General features: G+C 39.6%; 1 protein-coding gene across 1 annotated transcript; it reads right to left on the minus strand.

The window, feature by feature from the left end:
• Nucleotides 1–10,507: 10,507 nt before the first annotated feature.
• Nucleotides 10,508–11,188, minus strand: LOC125498740 (uncharacterized). The gene has a single exon (XM_048647008.1). The coding sequence runs from the start codon at nucleotides 11,186–11,188 to the stop codon at nucleotides 10,508–10,510; it is 681 nt and encodes a 226-aa protein (XP_048502965.1).
• Between the last annotated feature and the right edge of the window lie 5,420 nt (nucleotides 11,189–16,608).

Consider the following 16,608-nt stretch of genomic DNA (forward strand, 5'->3'; position numbering starts at 1 on the left):
AGCATAGGCAAATTATACATAACATAATGATTGTACAGGACTTGGTTAAACATTACAATAGGAAGAGTAATAGTCCAAGCTGTATCATTAAGCTAGACATGCAGAAGGCCTATGATACAATCAATTGGAAGTTTTTAGAAGATATGTTATTAGCCCTAGCCTTCCCCAGTAGATTTGTGGAACTGATAATGGAATGTGTGTGTACACCCAAGTTTTCACTGATGATAAATGGAGAATCACATGGTTTTTTTGCTTCTAGAAGAGGGCTCAGGCAGGGGGATCCGCTTTCTCCTCTGTTATTTGTTGTATGTATGGAGTACTTAGCTAGAGTGCTAGCTAGGATGGGGGAGTTAGAGCAATATCAATATCATCCTAGATGCAAGGGGATAAAGCTTACACACTTAAGCTTTGCTGATGACCTTATATTGTGCTCAAAAGGAGATTTTGCATCTATATACCTGATATTACAAGCCTTCAAATTGTTTTCTGATGCTTCTGGTCTCAAAACCAATGTTCAGAAATCTGCATTCTATTGTTGTGGAATGTCTGCAGAGGATATCAGAAGATTACAAGTTATTTCTGGTATTAAGAAGGAGGCAATGCCTTTCAAATACCTTGGTGTTCCTATTCAGGCAAAGCGAATGAATGCTACACAATGTGGAAGTCTTGTGGATAAAATGACAGCTAAGATAAGGATGTGGAGCTCGAGGAATATATCATATAGTGGGAGGGTTCAGTTGGTAAACTCAGTCCTCATGAGTATACATGGCTACTGGGCTCAGATTTTCATTATTCCTGCAAGTGTCATTAAGGATATTGAAAGGGTTTGTAGGGCTTTCTTATGGTCTGGGAATTCCTTCAGTTCTAAAGGAGGATATGTTGCCTGGAAGGAGCTATGCAGCAGTAAAGCTACTGGAGGTTTAGGCTTCAGAAATATCAAAGCATGGAATATAGTGAGTTTGGGGAAACATGTATGGGACATTGCTCATAAAAAAGACAATATTTGGGTCAAATGGGTACACGCAGTTTACATTCATGATGAACACTGGTGGGACTATAAACCTAATGCTGGGTGTAACTGGTATTGGAGGAGGATATGTGCAGTTAAAGACCAGCTGAAGCAGGTGTTTAGCAGTATGCAGGAGTTCTTGAGTATGCCTCAATATTCAAGACAGACCATTATGCAGAAGCTGGGTGAGGAGAAACCTCCTGTGCACTGGGATAGGTATGTATGGAACAGGCTTAGCATCAATAAATATAAATTCATCAACTGGCTGGTGATGAGAGGAAGACTCCATACTGCAGATAAGAGCAGAATGTATGACCCTAATGCTACATCAGTATGTTTCTTGTGTGGATTATATGATGAGACACAAGAACATTTGCTGTTCAAGTGCTGCTATAGTCAACAAGTTTTGACAGACATTAAAAGATGGATGGATATGGAATACTCTGGGGATGAGATTCAGGGGATCATTAGGTCTATTTCCAGAAGTAGACGTTCTAAATTCCAGAAGAATGCTTGTAATGCAGCTCTAGCAGGTGCAGCTTATAGTATTTGGATGGCAAGAAATGACAGTAAATGGAATCTGAAAGTTCCTAGGATACAGTGTTTAGTTAAAATGTTAAAAGACAATGTTAGAAGGAGAATATTTCTTGTAATGCCTAAAAAGGTTTCTAGGAGTGATAGAAGCTGGTTTAACACTTTATAAGTGTTGTAATGTAGTTTGGCCGGGCTAAGGGGAGGGAGTCCAACCTAGTTGGTTTGTCTCTCCTAGCTCTGGTGGCTTGGTTGTAATTTGGTTGGGTGCAATATAATGATTAATTACTTAGCAAAAAAAGAGATAGATAGAGAAAGAGAGCATGTTTTACGATGTACGGTCTCAGTTTTCCGAAGATAATGACGCCACTTGCCTACGTTCTTTTACCCTATTACTTTATCTTTCTTCCCCATCCTTTAATTTTTTTTTTTTTTTTGAAATTTCAATTTTGCATTACCTTCAATCGGTCAATCAATCATAACTTGCTTCTGTCCACCACGTCTCATTCTCACGTGATATATGAATAATTTATTTTTCTTGATTTCTTTCACCTTCCCTCTATTCTTTTATTCTATCAATCCAACGCAATAAGCATATCTTTTTCTCACTCATCCTCCTACGATCGATTATATCGCTAACTTATGGTTAATAGTCAATAGTCTAATCTTGTGTTTGGCAATCAGCAAAAGTTTCAACAATCGTAAGAATGTTGTGAAAATATTTACTAAACACTAGGATAGGGACTAGAAATTGCCCATTAGTTTATATTCGAGTTAAACAGTCATTATTATAAATATATACAAAAGTATCACCTAATGAGAGACCTCCTTAATGACATAAGTGATTATTGAGCTAAAACTACCTGATTTGTTAGAAAGGTGGTATGTTATAACATAACTAGTTGTATAATTACGTGATGCGTGAGTCGACAATCTTATATAGGTATATATGAATGGACATGTTTTTTTTTATCTAAAATTATTTTGGTAGTGATGTAGTAAATTATTGAGGTTCTTGTTACTTAGTGTACTAATAGTAAACCAATACAACTTTTCCCAACAATAGGTTCTCAATTTGGAGACTTGTGCAACAACACCTGAGCTCATAATCCGAACCTGAGGCCTGCCCTGAAACCTGCAAGAAAGGGACCCACCCTGGAGGTTTGGGTGATATTTCTGTAACACCCCCAAATTTCTCCACTTTAAAAACTTATACTTTCGTAAAATACTTGGAGAACTTAAGGGTATTACCACCAAATATAAATATATTTTGGCAATACTATAACTTGATACAAAATATGCAGCGGAAACTTCTAACTTTATTTATAAAATAATATTATTATCCAAAAACCACAATACTAATATGAAAAGTCTAAAGACTACTAAAATAGTGATCTAGTTCTAATGATCCCAAAAGGTTCCTCCCATGCATCATGAATCATCAATAGACCTGCAAACTACTCCTCGTAAGGAAAGTAGGGCAAAGCCAAAACAAATAAGAAATACGAGTCAGTTGAAATACTGAGTACAATTACGTGCAAGACTTGTAAACTTGTAAATATATAATTCACATACTTTCATAACATATGCTTTATTTTACAATTCTAGTGATAACAAAGATCAATCCATTATTAAAATTCACGTTAACACCAAAGAATATATCTCCTTTAATAATTCCATTAAAAGTGGAAAATAATAATATAAGAACTTAACTTAAACCCCTTTCCTTGATCCGCGGATCCTAAGTGTGCAACCCAAGCTAGTATACCTTTATGAATACAAAGACATTGGAGTAACCTTAATGCCAACTAGTGGACTTGGAAGAACCCTTCTTGAACAAAGCCAAGGGTAATTGTAATAAGAATAACGTAGGGGTAAACCTTTCCTTTAATTCAAATAAAGAATTATGATAAACAAACTTAATTATAGGGAATTAAAAAAAGATAATTTAAACTTTTAAAACTAAAACTCATGCTAATATTTTTGAGTTACTCAAAGCCACTGATTTGCAAAAGTGGATTCCTTCATAAAAAAAAATGGATTATACATGCAAACTAATTTTTTTATTTACTTTTCTAAAACAAACAAAACAATTTTGGTTGGTTTAGCATATCTACGAGTCAACAAAGCAAGAGAAATACAAGCTTTAATTTTATCTAGCCTAAATGATAAGAAGGTTTGATTAAACCAATTGCATATACCAATTCATATAATTTATACTAAAACACACATAACTAATATACATATATAATAAAGATCAAGCCACGTAAACGTACCTTGATAATTCACGAAACAAGAAAATCAACTAGTAAGGGAATGTTCACGAACGAAATCCTCCTATTAATTATAAACTAGTTCTAATCAAAACGATGAACAATATATGAACTCTAAAAGAAAATTATGCTAACTAACTAATTATAGACATGATTCATGCTCAAACAATTAAAACATGTTTTTTTAAAAACTCAAAAAGATCAAAGACTAGGAATTAAAACAACTTTTAAAAAAATAGAGTACTTACAAAACCTCCCGCTAAAACTCCTCGGTGAGAACTAAAACTACTCAAAGAGACCACTCACTTTAGGGAAAACTTTATAAGGAACTCTCAATATTTTTTTGGTGAAGAGTTAGAGGGGTATTTATAGTGTAAACTAGGGTAGAAAAGAGGTTATATTTTCCTAAATTATTAAAATTAGAGCAAAAGAATTTTTTTTTTTAAAAAATAAAGATTTGCAACATTACAAAGCTGTCGTGCATCAGCTGTGTAATGCAAAAAAAAATTTTTTTCTTTAAAAAAATAAACTTTCCCTTTATTTGTAAAAATTCTTTCCTAAAATCAATTTTGTTTGATTTTAAAGAGATTGTTAAATCTTCCCAAATCAATTAAAATCCCATACTTTCTAACTCAATATAAATCTCATAAAAATCTGATTTTATAAGATTTAACAAAATATTTTAAATATTTAAAGTTTTCGGTTTTATTTAAAAGAATCGATTTTTCAAAACAACACTTATAAAAAATCCGAAAATTACATACTAAAATGTATAATCTAATTTTATTACCCAAAAATGAATTTTGGATTTTATAAAATTATTTATCAAATATTTTTTTAAATAAATAAGATAATGACAAGAGCAGCTATTGTTAAAAAAATTACTAAAATAACCTTTAAAATTCAAACTATATTTCCCTCCAAATGATTCCCTCCAATGTGATTTTAAAATAGTTTAAAATGAGTTTTGAAGATAAAATTTAAAATTGTTTTAAATAATCTCAATAAATGCCTAAAAATACGGGGTATTACAGTCTACCCCCCTTAAAAGAAGTTTCGTCCCGAAACTTACAAAGATTTTAAAAATATTTGTTTTCATGCTAAAATTATGAATGCACATGTAAGATGCAATATAGACTCTATATGCTCTAAGAATGTAAAAGCGCGCAAACTCTATCGCATTCTACCCCCCTTAAAAAGGGAGTTACGCCCCCGTAACTCTACTAACCTCAATGAACAACTCTGGGTACTTTCTACGCATTTCGTCCTCAGCCTCCCAAGTCGCTTCCTCGGTTTTGTGATTGGACCAAAGAACTTTCAATAACTTTACATCCTTGTTTAACTCAATAACTTTACTACGGACTTTGCTATCTAGGATCTTAATCGGTCTTTCCTCATAGGTTAAGGTCTCATCCAATTCGATAGATTCAGGCTGCAACACATGAGAAGAATCTGCAATATACTTCCTCAATTGTGACACATGAAAGACATTATGTACCTTCACTAGTACAAAAACGTCGATTTGCGTCGGACCCTGGACCCCTATTTGCGTCGGACTTGGGTCCGACGGCACAGGTCACGACGCAGATGACTTGAATTGATCTGCGTCGTATGCGAAAACGACGCAAATTATTTAGCTATTTGCGTCGCACGTTGCATACGGTGCGACGCAGATGGCTCTCCCCAGCCCAATTCACCAAGCTTCAAAGGGTAATGTGCGTCGCACATCGCCTAGGGTGCGACGCAGATGAGTGATTTGCGTCGCACCTTGGGCTACGTGCGACGCAAATTGCAATTTTTTTTTAAAAAAAAAAATTTATTAAAAAAAAACTAGAAAGTGGAGTTGGTAGTGGTACTGAAACAGCAAAAACTAGAAGTTACATGGTGTGCAGTAATTGAAAAGGAAATGAAGAACTTGTTTTATATAAATTTAATTGAAAAAATACAAGAAAAAATATCACCATTACCACTAACATCAGATCTATAACTAAAACATACAAAAAAAATAAGAAACGATGGAGAACAATCAAGAAACTAAATCAAAAATAGAAAAAAGAAATTCTTCATAGCAATCTTCATAGCAATCCAGTCGAAATTTCAGATCTACGAGAATTTCATGTAATTTCATAGCAATCCAGATCTTCACCTCAAACGCAACTACAAGACTTCGAGAAGAACCAGATCTGAAAACGAGAAAAGATTAAGAATCAAAATTCAACCTCGGTGCAAAGGAGAAAAGATTAAGAATCAAAATCAAAGTTCATCGGAAAATACCATCCTTTTACTGAAAATTTCAGATATGAAAACGAGAGAAGAAATTTCAGATCTGAAAACGAGAGAAGGTAAATGCCATAAAATAAACAAAAAAAATCAGACATAAAGAAAAATAAAGAAAAATAAAGAAAACCTTCACAACGGCGAACTCCCTTGATCTGTAATGACGCCCTCACAACGGACGTGAAACGAACAATTTGAAACGAATGAATTTCGAAGAGAAACAAAGTGAAACGAACTAATTTGAAAGTGAAACGAATGAATTTCGAAGAGAAACGAAGTGAAACGAATGAATTTCGAAAAGAAACGAAGTGAAACGAACAATTTCAAAGTGAAACGAATGAATTTCGAAGAGAAACGAAGTGAAACGAACAATTTCAAAGTGAAACGAATGAATTTCGAAGAGAAACGAACGAATTTCAAAGTGAAAGGAACGAATTTCGGCGAGTGAAAGAGAGGGAGAGAGAGAGAGAGAGAGAGAGGGACGCGGCTGGGTACTGGGTAATAGGGTTTTGTTTCGTTTCGTTATTTTAGGTTAAGAGGGATAGTATTTGTGGGCGGCCCAATTGATGTGCGTCGAATGGGCTTGGGGTCCGACGCAAATTAATAATTTGCAACGCACCTCAACGACATGCGACGCAGATAATTGTCAACAATGTGCGTCGGATGGGCCTCGGGGTCCGACGCACATGAGCGATATGCATCGCACATCGTCTGGATCCGACGCATATGGCTCGTATCAGTGGTTTGAGCAGTTGTTTTGCGTCGCTCTCTGACTCCCATGCGACGCAAATTCACTTTTTGCGTCATTTCCGTTTTAGTGCGATGCATATGGGGGGACGCAAATCGTCCTTTTTCTACTAGTGCTTGCTTAACTCATTAGGTAACTCTAAACGATAAGCCACCTTGCCAACCCTAGTCAAAATTTTATAGGGTCCAATGTACTTTGGGCTTAGCTTGCCTCTCTTTCCAAATCTCATTACCCCTTTTGTCGGAGAAACTTTGAGTAAGATGCTTTCTCCAACCTCGTACTCCTCATCCCTCCTCTTCAAATCGGCATAGCTTTTCTGTCGATCTTGGGCGGCTCGTATCTTTTCCTGAATTAACCTGACTTGCTTCACGGTGTCCTCGATAAACTCTGGCCCAAGTACAATTGTTTCACTTATATCATTCCAACATATCGGGCTTCGACATTTTCGACCATACAAAGATTCAAACGGTGCCACCAATACTTGCATGATGACTGTTGTTGTAGGAGAATTCAATTAAATCCAAGTAATCTTCCCATGATCCTTGATACTCCATTACACAAGATCTTAACATGTCTTCCAATGTCTGAATAGTTTTCTCAGTTTGCCCATCAGTAGCTGGGTGAAAAGCGGTACTCATCAGTAGCTTGGTCCCCATTGCTTTTTGCACACTTTGCCAAAAGTTCGATAAGAACCTAGAATCTCGATCAGAGATGATGTCCTTTGGTACTCCATGATACTTCACTACGAATTTAACATAGGCTATAGCCAATTTATCCATCGACCAAATATTCTTTATTGGTATAAAAATTGTGGTCTTAGTCAAATGGTCCACTACCGCCCAAATAGTATCATTTCCTTTCTTACTTTTGGGCAAGGCTCCCACAAAATCCATTGAGATAGAGTCCCATTTCCAGCTAGGCACTTCCAAAGGTTAGACCGTCCCTTGAGGTCTCTTATGTTCAATCTTTACCTTTGACAAGTAAGACACTTAGCCACAAATTCAGCAACTTCTTTCTTCATGTTTGACCACCAAAAAGTCTTCTTCAAATCCTTATACAACTTATCTCTCCCTGGATGCATTGAGTATGGTGAGTTGTGAGCTTCCTCCATCAATTTCTGCTTAAGATCCCCTTGATTCTGAGGCACAGACCATCTTCATTTGAATCTCACACTGCCATCATCAAATATTTTGAAGTCTAGTGCTTGGCCCTCTTGAATTTTCTCCTTAATTTTCTCCAATTTATCATCCCCAGCTTGACTTTCCCTGATCTCATCAAGAATAGAAGGTTGGATTGCTATGGCACCTAGTAGTTCTTCTACGCTTCCTAACTCCATGACTTCCAAGTTCATATTCTGAAACTCCATACATAATTGATCTGGCAATATTATTGCGTTAAACGAATGACTAGTCTTCCTACTCAAAGCATCAGCCACAATGTTAGCCTTCCCTTCATGATACTGGATATCCAAGTCATAGTCCTTAATGAGTTCTAACCATCTCCTTCGCCTCATGTTCAACTCCTTTTGGGTAAATATGTACTTCAAGCTCTTATGATCTGTATAAATCTTACAAGTTATTCCATATAAATAGTGTCTCCAAATCTTCAAGGCGAACACAATGGCAGCTAATTCTAAATCATGAGTTGGATAATTCACCTCATAAGGTTTCAATTGCCTCGAAGCATAAGCAATCACCTTTCGATTTTGCATCAGTACACACCCTAAGCCATATTTCGATGCATCACTATAAACCTCATATTGTCGACCTTCATCTAGCAATGCTAAAACTGGTGCTGAAGTTAACCTGTTCTTCAAGTTCTGAAATGCCTCCTCACACTCTGAACTCCAAATAAATTTACACTCCTTTTTCATCAAGTTAGTCATAGGCCTTGAAATTCTAGAGAAGTCCTTCACAAATCTTCGATAATATCCGGCCAACCCTAAGAAACTCCTTATATCAGATACACTCTTCGGAGTAGGCCATTCAGTAACAGCTCGAATCTTAGCGGGATCCACTGAAACACCCTCTTTCGAGATCACATGGCCCAAAAATGCAACTTCCACCAACCAAAACTCACATTTAGAAAACTTGGCATATAACTGATGCTCTCTCAACTTTGACAAAACTTGTATTAAATGCTCCTCATGTACCTCCCTATCCTTGAGTAAACCAGAATGTCGTCGATGAAAACAACAACAAACTTATCCAAGAACGTTCTGAAAGTTCTATGCATCAAATCCATGAAAACTGCAGGTGCATTAGTCAAACCAAAAGGCATCACCGTGAACTCATAATGTCCATAGCGAGTCCTAAAGGCTGTCCTTGCAATATCATTCTCTGCAATCCTTAATTTATGATAACCAGACCTCAGGTCTAGTTTAGAAAAGATTTCAGCCCCCTTGAGTTGGTCAAACAGATCATCTATTCTCGGAAGTGGATATTTATTCTTGATAGTTACACTATTTAGTTCCCGATAGTCAATGCATAGCCTCAAACTCCCATCTTTCTTTTTCACAAACAGTACTAGTGCACCCCATGGTGAAGAGCTTGGCCTGATGTAGTCTTTCTCCAACAGCTCATCCAGTTGGACTTTTAGTTCCTTCATTTCTGCAGGTGCCATTCGGTATGGGGCCTTAGAGATTGGTCCTGTTCCGGGCACTAAGTCTATGGTGAAATCAAGATCTCTCACTGGTGGCATTCCTGCAATCTCGTCGGGAAAAACATTTGGAAACTCACTCACCGCTGGTACCTTGCTAGGTTCAACCTCTTCCATTATTTCTTGAACCCTACACATAAACAATGGGTACCCTTTCTTTATACAAGACTGTAGTTGCAAGGCAGAAATAATCCATAGGCCCTTTTGTTTCCCTTCCCTCCTTTAAGTCACCCTAACCTTGTTTGGTTCGGTTAAAATTACTTTTTGAGCCTCACAATTGATATATGACCCTTATATTTTCCAAGCCAATCCATCCCAAGGATGACATCTAGGTCTTTCATCTCATACTCAATCAAGTCAGACGGGAATTCTATTCCTGCTATAAGTAGAGGTACCTGCCTATACAACTTAGAACAATGTAATTCTTCTCCTGATGGTAATGCAAAACTGACACAAATGTATTATGGACTGACTAGTCCTAGACGTTCACCTAGGGTCCTAGTCATGAATGAATGTGATGCTCCTGAATCAAATACAACTTTAACAGGCATATAATTAACAGAAAAAGTACCAGCTATAACATCAGATGTGGCCTCGGCCTCACGACCATTTATTGCAAAGATGCGCCCCTTGGTCTGACTATTTCCATTCCCGTTTCCTGGCTTAGCACTCCCAGATTGTTGAGTAGGGTTTGACGGGTTAGAAGCCATGGTCTTGTTATCCTGGGCAGGAATAGGTGGTTTTCCTTCAGATTTCCAGTAACATTCATACTCACGATGACCTAGCTTTTGGCAATACCTACAAGTCACTGGCTTCCCTTCACAGTCTTTTCCTGGGTGGTTCTTATTATACTTCTTACAATGGAACACCCTTTTGGGCCTCTCTCCGCCTGTTCCTTGAAGTCTGATCATTGGTCCTAGCCCCAAGGTTTCTTCCATCTCTTCTTTCACTTCCTCCCTTAAACTTGTTCTCATTCCCCTGGTTCGGGTAGTTGTCATTCCCTTTCCTCTTTTAACCTGAAGAGTTTCCCTCTAGTTCCTTCCCTCTAATCCCATACAAGTGGGCAGCTCTCCCATAAACCTCATCAAGGGTGCTAAAGGTGGCTCCTCCGAGCTTTCCTTGCAAAGATAGGGTCAAGCCTTGCTCAAATCTTTGAGCCTTAAGAGCCTCAGTGGGTACTACTTCAGGTGCAAATCTCATTAGCTCTATGAACTTACTGTAGTATTCAGAAATTGACATGGCCCCCATCATAAGGTTAATGAACTCCATACTTTTCTGCTTTCTTAAGTGGGTAGGGTAAAACTTGGTTCTTAAGGCTTCTTTCAACTCGTTCCACCCAGAATTGTGCTCAGTCATCAAATCGTTTTTCCTTTGGCTCCACCAAAGATCTGCTTCCTCCTTCAGATAATACACTGCGTTATTCAGCTTAAGCTCTTCTGGGCTGTTGATGGCATCGAAAAGCTTGTCAAATTCCATAATCCAATTTTCAAGACTAGCTGAGTCCTCTTTCCCATTGTAGTAAGGGGGTTTTGAAGCAGACACCCTCTTAAATACTTCTCCAAATGCATCTAATTCATTGGACTTCGGGGGTGGGGCGTTTGCAGCTTGGGATAAGGCAGCTGCTATTTCAGTCAACTTTTTCAAAGCAGAATTCAATTTGGCACTATTTCCACCCCTATGCCTTTGAGACATCTTCCTGAATGGAGAACAATAGATCTTAACTAAACGAACATATAATGAACAGATAACAGGTAAACCATCTCATTAATAATAATCAAATTGCATACATGGTTTCTTTATTCGAAAGCAACACAAAAATGATAATAGTAATAATAACCCCATAAAGTTACTACATTAACTTGTCAACTACTGACAATTATTTAAGCCTAACATGAAGATCCTATTCATAATAAATCATAGGTAAGATTCCCTCCCTCCAAATTCTCTTTCATAGGCGGCCGATGACATGGGTGAGTATTCAGGACTCGGTGGCACTTCTTTAAGAGGGTTGGATCATGCCTTTGAAGTGTTATCTTTAGGAGTTGTAGGTGTATATTCTGGACTTGTAGAGCGAACAGATGGTGGTATAATATGATGAGATGATGAGGCTTCAGACATAAGTGAATCAGTTATCGGGACTTCTATGTTAGCATTAGATGTAGACTCTAAGTTCCTTTCCCATGTCTTCTCTGCATAGTATAAGTCTCCCTCAAATGTCAACATATCAGCTATCCATACCCCTTCATGCACGTGTCCATGCTTATTCCACTCATTTTCATTCAATAGTACATCCTTATATTTCCTAAAAAGATTTTCATACTTTGGAATTCTAGGTAAGTGAATAAGAGTTAGAAGAATTTTCCAAGGGTCAGTCCTCATTTCTCTTCTTCCTTGTGAAACTAAGAACATAGCACAAAGATGAATTCCTTGAATAAAGAATGCTATAGTGTGATAATGCCTCTTAAAATAGGCGGCATCATAGTAAGTATCCCTTACAAACAAGTAAGCATTTAATTTGCAAATAGTTAACCAAATAAAGTTGTATAACACAATTTCTTTCTCCTTTTTCCACAAAAGAATAGTCCTATAAATAATAATGCAACTTGATAAAAAATCGGCCTACTATTTAGGTACTTGAAAAAAAAAAATCAAAGTTTATCATCTTATTCTACTTATGCACATAAAATGCTAAAACTTTTCTTGCCAAAATTATTTTTACAACCTTTTGTTTTTCCAAATATGTTTTATAATGAGTACTTGATTTATGACAAAGAATAGTCGGGCCAATGAATTTCCCAGGAAAGGGTTCGTTACACGCAACGTTGGTGAGAGCCCAAGCCTTTCCTTGCCAGAAGCATTGACAACCCAACTTATCCAAATCAATCGTTTTTCCTCAAATAATAAAATATATCTTTATGCATAATAATATAAGTATGAAAAGAATGCGAAACTCTCTAACCTATATGCCCATCCTTAAGTCTACCCATTAATTTTAGATTCTAGTTTCATATCCCGAGGCTTTTAAACTAATACCACTTTGTAACACCCTTAAGTTCTCCAAGTATTTTACGAAAGTATAAGTTTTTAAAGTGGAGAAATTTGGGGGTGTTACAATTTCCCCCTCCGAATCTTAAGTCAGATATCAGGGATATGAAGGAACTTTTAGAGAAAGAAAGTAGAGAGAGAGAGAATTTATGGCAGAATAACAGTACTACGCTTTAAAAAACGTACCTTTCCCCTGATTTCAAGGACTATTTATACTGTTTGAAATGACTGTTGTACCTTGATGTCACCCTAATTTAGGACCATCTGATTGGCTAAGCAATGAGGTTGTGACACGTGGCAGGTGCTGATTGACTAGTACACCTTACCTTTTTACAGAGATATGTGCTGCTTTTATTGGGCCTAAGTATAGTTTAGGGCCATAGGAGGAGTTTTAGTACATCTTTTCCTCAGAAAAGTGTACATTAGCCCATAGAACCTGCTGACCCATGTACTTTACTTATATAAGTGAACGCCACACGTAAGGCCAAGATGGAGCCACGAGTCATCCTTGTAGCCATTGATTTTTAGGCTACAACATTTTCCCCTTAAAAGAGAAAGTTACCATTTGGGCGCCAAGACGGTTGGTTTCCTCTTTTAACCGACCAAGAACTGCCCTTCCTTTTTTAAAAAAGAGGCACCATTTAGCCGGTCTCAATAGGTCAACCTTCAAAGGCATCAGGCAGACAACGGTTATTTTTACCGGATGAGGGGGTCACTTTCACCCCTCTATAAATACGTCCCTTTGTCGTTTTTGAAATCATTTTAACATCCTTGAGAGATTTTCTAGAGAGAGAGACTTTGCATATTTTTATCGAGCTTTTAGAGAGAGAAAATACTTCCGTCCAAGCCCTTGCTAAGTGCTCCTTAATTCGGCCGAAGTTTCATCCAGCGCGTCCTCGACATCCGTCCAAGTACTTTCAACAGGTATTCCTTTCTTTACTTCCCTTGTATTTTCACGCATTTTTTAAGAAAAATGGACTCGTCCTCTTCATCGAATAATCCCGGCCGCTCAAGGGTTGGTAGTGACCGTAGAACAGAGAGCCTTTCTTCTTCGGCATATTCTAGAGTTGGACCTATCTCAGTATCTCGGCCGGCCATGCATTCTTTTATTTTCGACATGGACGGCAAAGTCAGACGACCCAGTCTTTACCTGTGCAGGGTAATCTGGCGCGCGTCAAGCAAACAGCTCGTATCAGACGAGGAGTAAACCTTCCGGCCTCCAGCTCAGAGATTGAGGCATCGACCGGACGAATTCCTGCTGCCGGGGAGCGCGAAGTCCAAAGCGCCCGGCCAACACAACAATTTCCTTCTCCTGGAAGCGTCCAGGAGGAAACTATCATTAGGGGGTCTCCAGATCCCAACCCGTCCAGGCAAGACACGACCACAGATGAGGTTAGTGAGGTGGAAGCCTCCTCCAGCCCGGCCAATGATTCTGAGGAGCCGTCCACCATTTCTTCAGAAATAAGGCGCCGTCTAGGCCCTTTGTCTGACCCTAGGTTCATCTTGGCCGACAACACTTGGCTAGGCAGGTAGGTTTTGACCTTAAGCATTTTTCCACCGCTATGCCCATGCGGGGCTACCGGTTTGTCCTTCCTGCCCGGGAGGACACTATACTTAGTGCTCCTCCTGGCCATTTTGCAGTTTATAGGCTGGCTGTGGATGCCGGGTTGCGCTTTCCCTTGCACCCCTTCATTAGCCGCCTTCTCCATTACTACAATATAGGCCACAACCAACTTGCCCTAAACTCTTGGCAGAACATCCTGACTTTCTTGGCCGTCTGCGAGTTAAAAGGGGTTGACCCTTCGCTGGCTGCCTTCTCTCAAATCCATTATGTATCTAAGGTTCCTCGCACGGTGGACGAAGCCTGGTTCAGTGTGTGCAATCGTCAGGGCTTCCTGACGTCTTGGGACAAAACGTCTAAGATGCACTCCTGGAAGGCCGAATTTCTATTCGTCCAGGCACCAAATGAAGTCGTTGCCAGACGACTCCGTTATTTCAGCCGATCGACTACCAATACTGGACGAATGGCGTCCTACTTGGAACTGGAGAGCACATCTGCCGAAGAGATGATGGAATACTTCAGAGTATCGGAGTACTCTATTAATAACTCGTCTTTTAAGGGACCATCCAACTGGATGCCGTTCAAAGAGATGTTTTATTGTGATAACTTCCTGGTCGCTGTCGGCTTGCGGCGGGCCGAGGATAGAGGTATAATCCGTATTTTTCCCAAGTAAAGCTTCTCGTCCAATGTCCATCATCTTAATTATGCTTTAATTTCTTATGCAGACTCTGCCAGGGCGAAGCTCAAGAAATCTTGGACAGGAGATATGAGTTCGGCCAAATTCACTGACTCCCTCTGGAGAGAGTTCAGCAAAACCGGCGCTGAGAAGAGGACGGACACACTGGTACACTTAGCATAAAATTTCTCTTTTTTTTTTTTACGGATCCTTGCTTTAAGAAGCAGATCGTCATGGAGTAGCATGGCCGACTTCCTTAGTCCCCTAAAGATTCGTCTAAGAGCCAATTCTTTGCCATCCAGGACGGGCGTTACCGTTAAGACGGACCCTGCTCCAAAGGGGAAGTCGACCAAGGCCTGGGCTCTTCCAGAAGGGTAGTCGTCCGGTCTTAATTAGCCGGCTTCCTTCTATGGAGCTCTCTCATTCTCAGCATTTTCAGGACGGGTTCCTCTCTTAGCGAGTTCCGTAGACTAGCATTAAAATTTTCTTGGCCGTTTTCCTTCTTTTTCTAGCCGTTAACACTTTTACTTGCTTTCTTTTTCAGAAAAATGCCCAAACGTCTAAGGCGTTAGCAGAGAAGGCGGCCAGCAAGAAGAGGTCGGCAACTGCTGGGGATGCACCTCGTCCTAAAAAATCTAAAGGCTTTAGCGCCAAGAAGAAGAAGCCCTCCCGGCCTGCACCTAAAGTTATGATTTCAATCCCCGGCTGAGGATGATCCTCCTGTCACTGAGGAGAGAGCGCTGGTTACCTACGCCGGCCCCGTCGATCCTTCTCTTCCCCTTAACTCTGAACAACTGGACACGGTCGTTCAACTGGACGGGACAGAGAGCCAACCTGCTCAACCGTACACGGCTTAGGAATGGTCGACTTTCACTAGGCTAGTCGCCAAACTGGTATCTCAGATGCTGGAGTCTTATAGGACGGCCTCCCGATCTTCTGGTGAGTCTTATTACTCTAATGTAGTTAGGATTTTGCGAGTTGGCGGGCGTCCGATGAGTCCGTCTAACAAACAAGTCGTCGTTATCCCGGTCCGAAATATTGACGAGTCTCCTCTTTCAGATAAAGGAAAAGGGCAGGCTGGAGTGGCTCCTGACGGCTCTCCTATACTCTCGGACAATAAATCCTCAGCTGCTTTCGTGAGGATGTCTTCGGCCAACCGTGAGAAGCTCAAGCAGGAACTTTTCAAGTGCTTCCTTGAGCCTTATATCAAAGGTTTGAGGAGGGCTTCGTCGGGACATGTAGGCTACATGTCACAACTTGTTGCTGAGGTATACTCTTGTTCTTTTGACGCATGTTTTTTGTACTTGGATATACATTTTTTACTTTGGTAACCGTCTTGACGAATCTTCATTTGTTCTGCGCCAGCTCTTGCTCGAAGCATACTGACGGAAGACTGGGCAAGGTTGCTCAGGAAAGAGAATAAACAAATCGTCCGCGATGCTACCAAGGCAGCGGACCAGGCCCAATTTGCTATGGCCGAGCAAGAAATACTGCATCTCTAGTCTAAAAAGGCTTGGGATATACGCTCGGTCGAGATGGAGGCCGAGAATAAGAGGTACCTGGTCCGGCTGACTGAGTTGTTGGACAAAAAGGCAGCCTTGGAGCAGACTCTAAAGGCCGAAAGAGATACAACCCTTCTGACGGCCGCGGAGCTCCGAAGAGAGAATCGCTTTCTTCGGGCTAAGAACCACGTGCTAAAGGAGGAAGTCACGGCAACATTTGAGTCGGCCAAGGAAGCTCTAAATGGAGTAATTGATACGACGAAGGATTAGGCTGTGAAGGCCTTTGAAATGCTGGCCGACGAGGACGATATTCCAACACACGTCCATC

Source organism: Beta vulgaris, chromosome 6, assembly GCF_026745355.1.
Source record: "Beta vulgaris subsp. vulgaris cultivar EL10 chromosome 6, EL10.2, whole genome shotgun sequence".
In the NCBI taxonomy this organism is placed as follows: Eukaryota; Viridiplantae; Streptophyta; class Magnoliopsida; order Caryophyllales; family Amaranthaceae; genus Beta; species Beta vulgaris.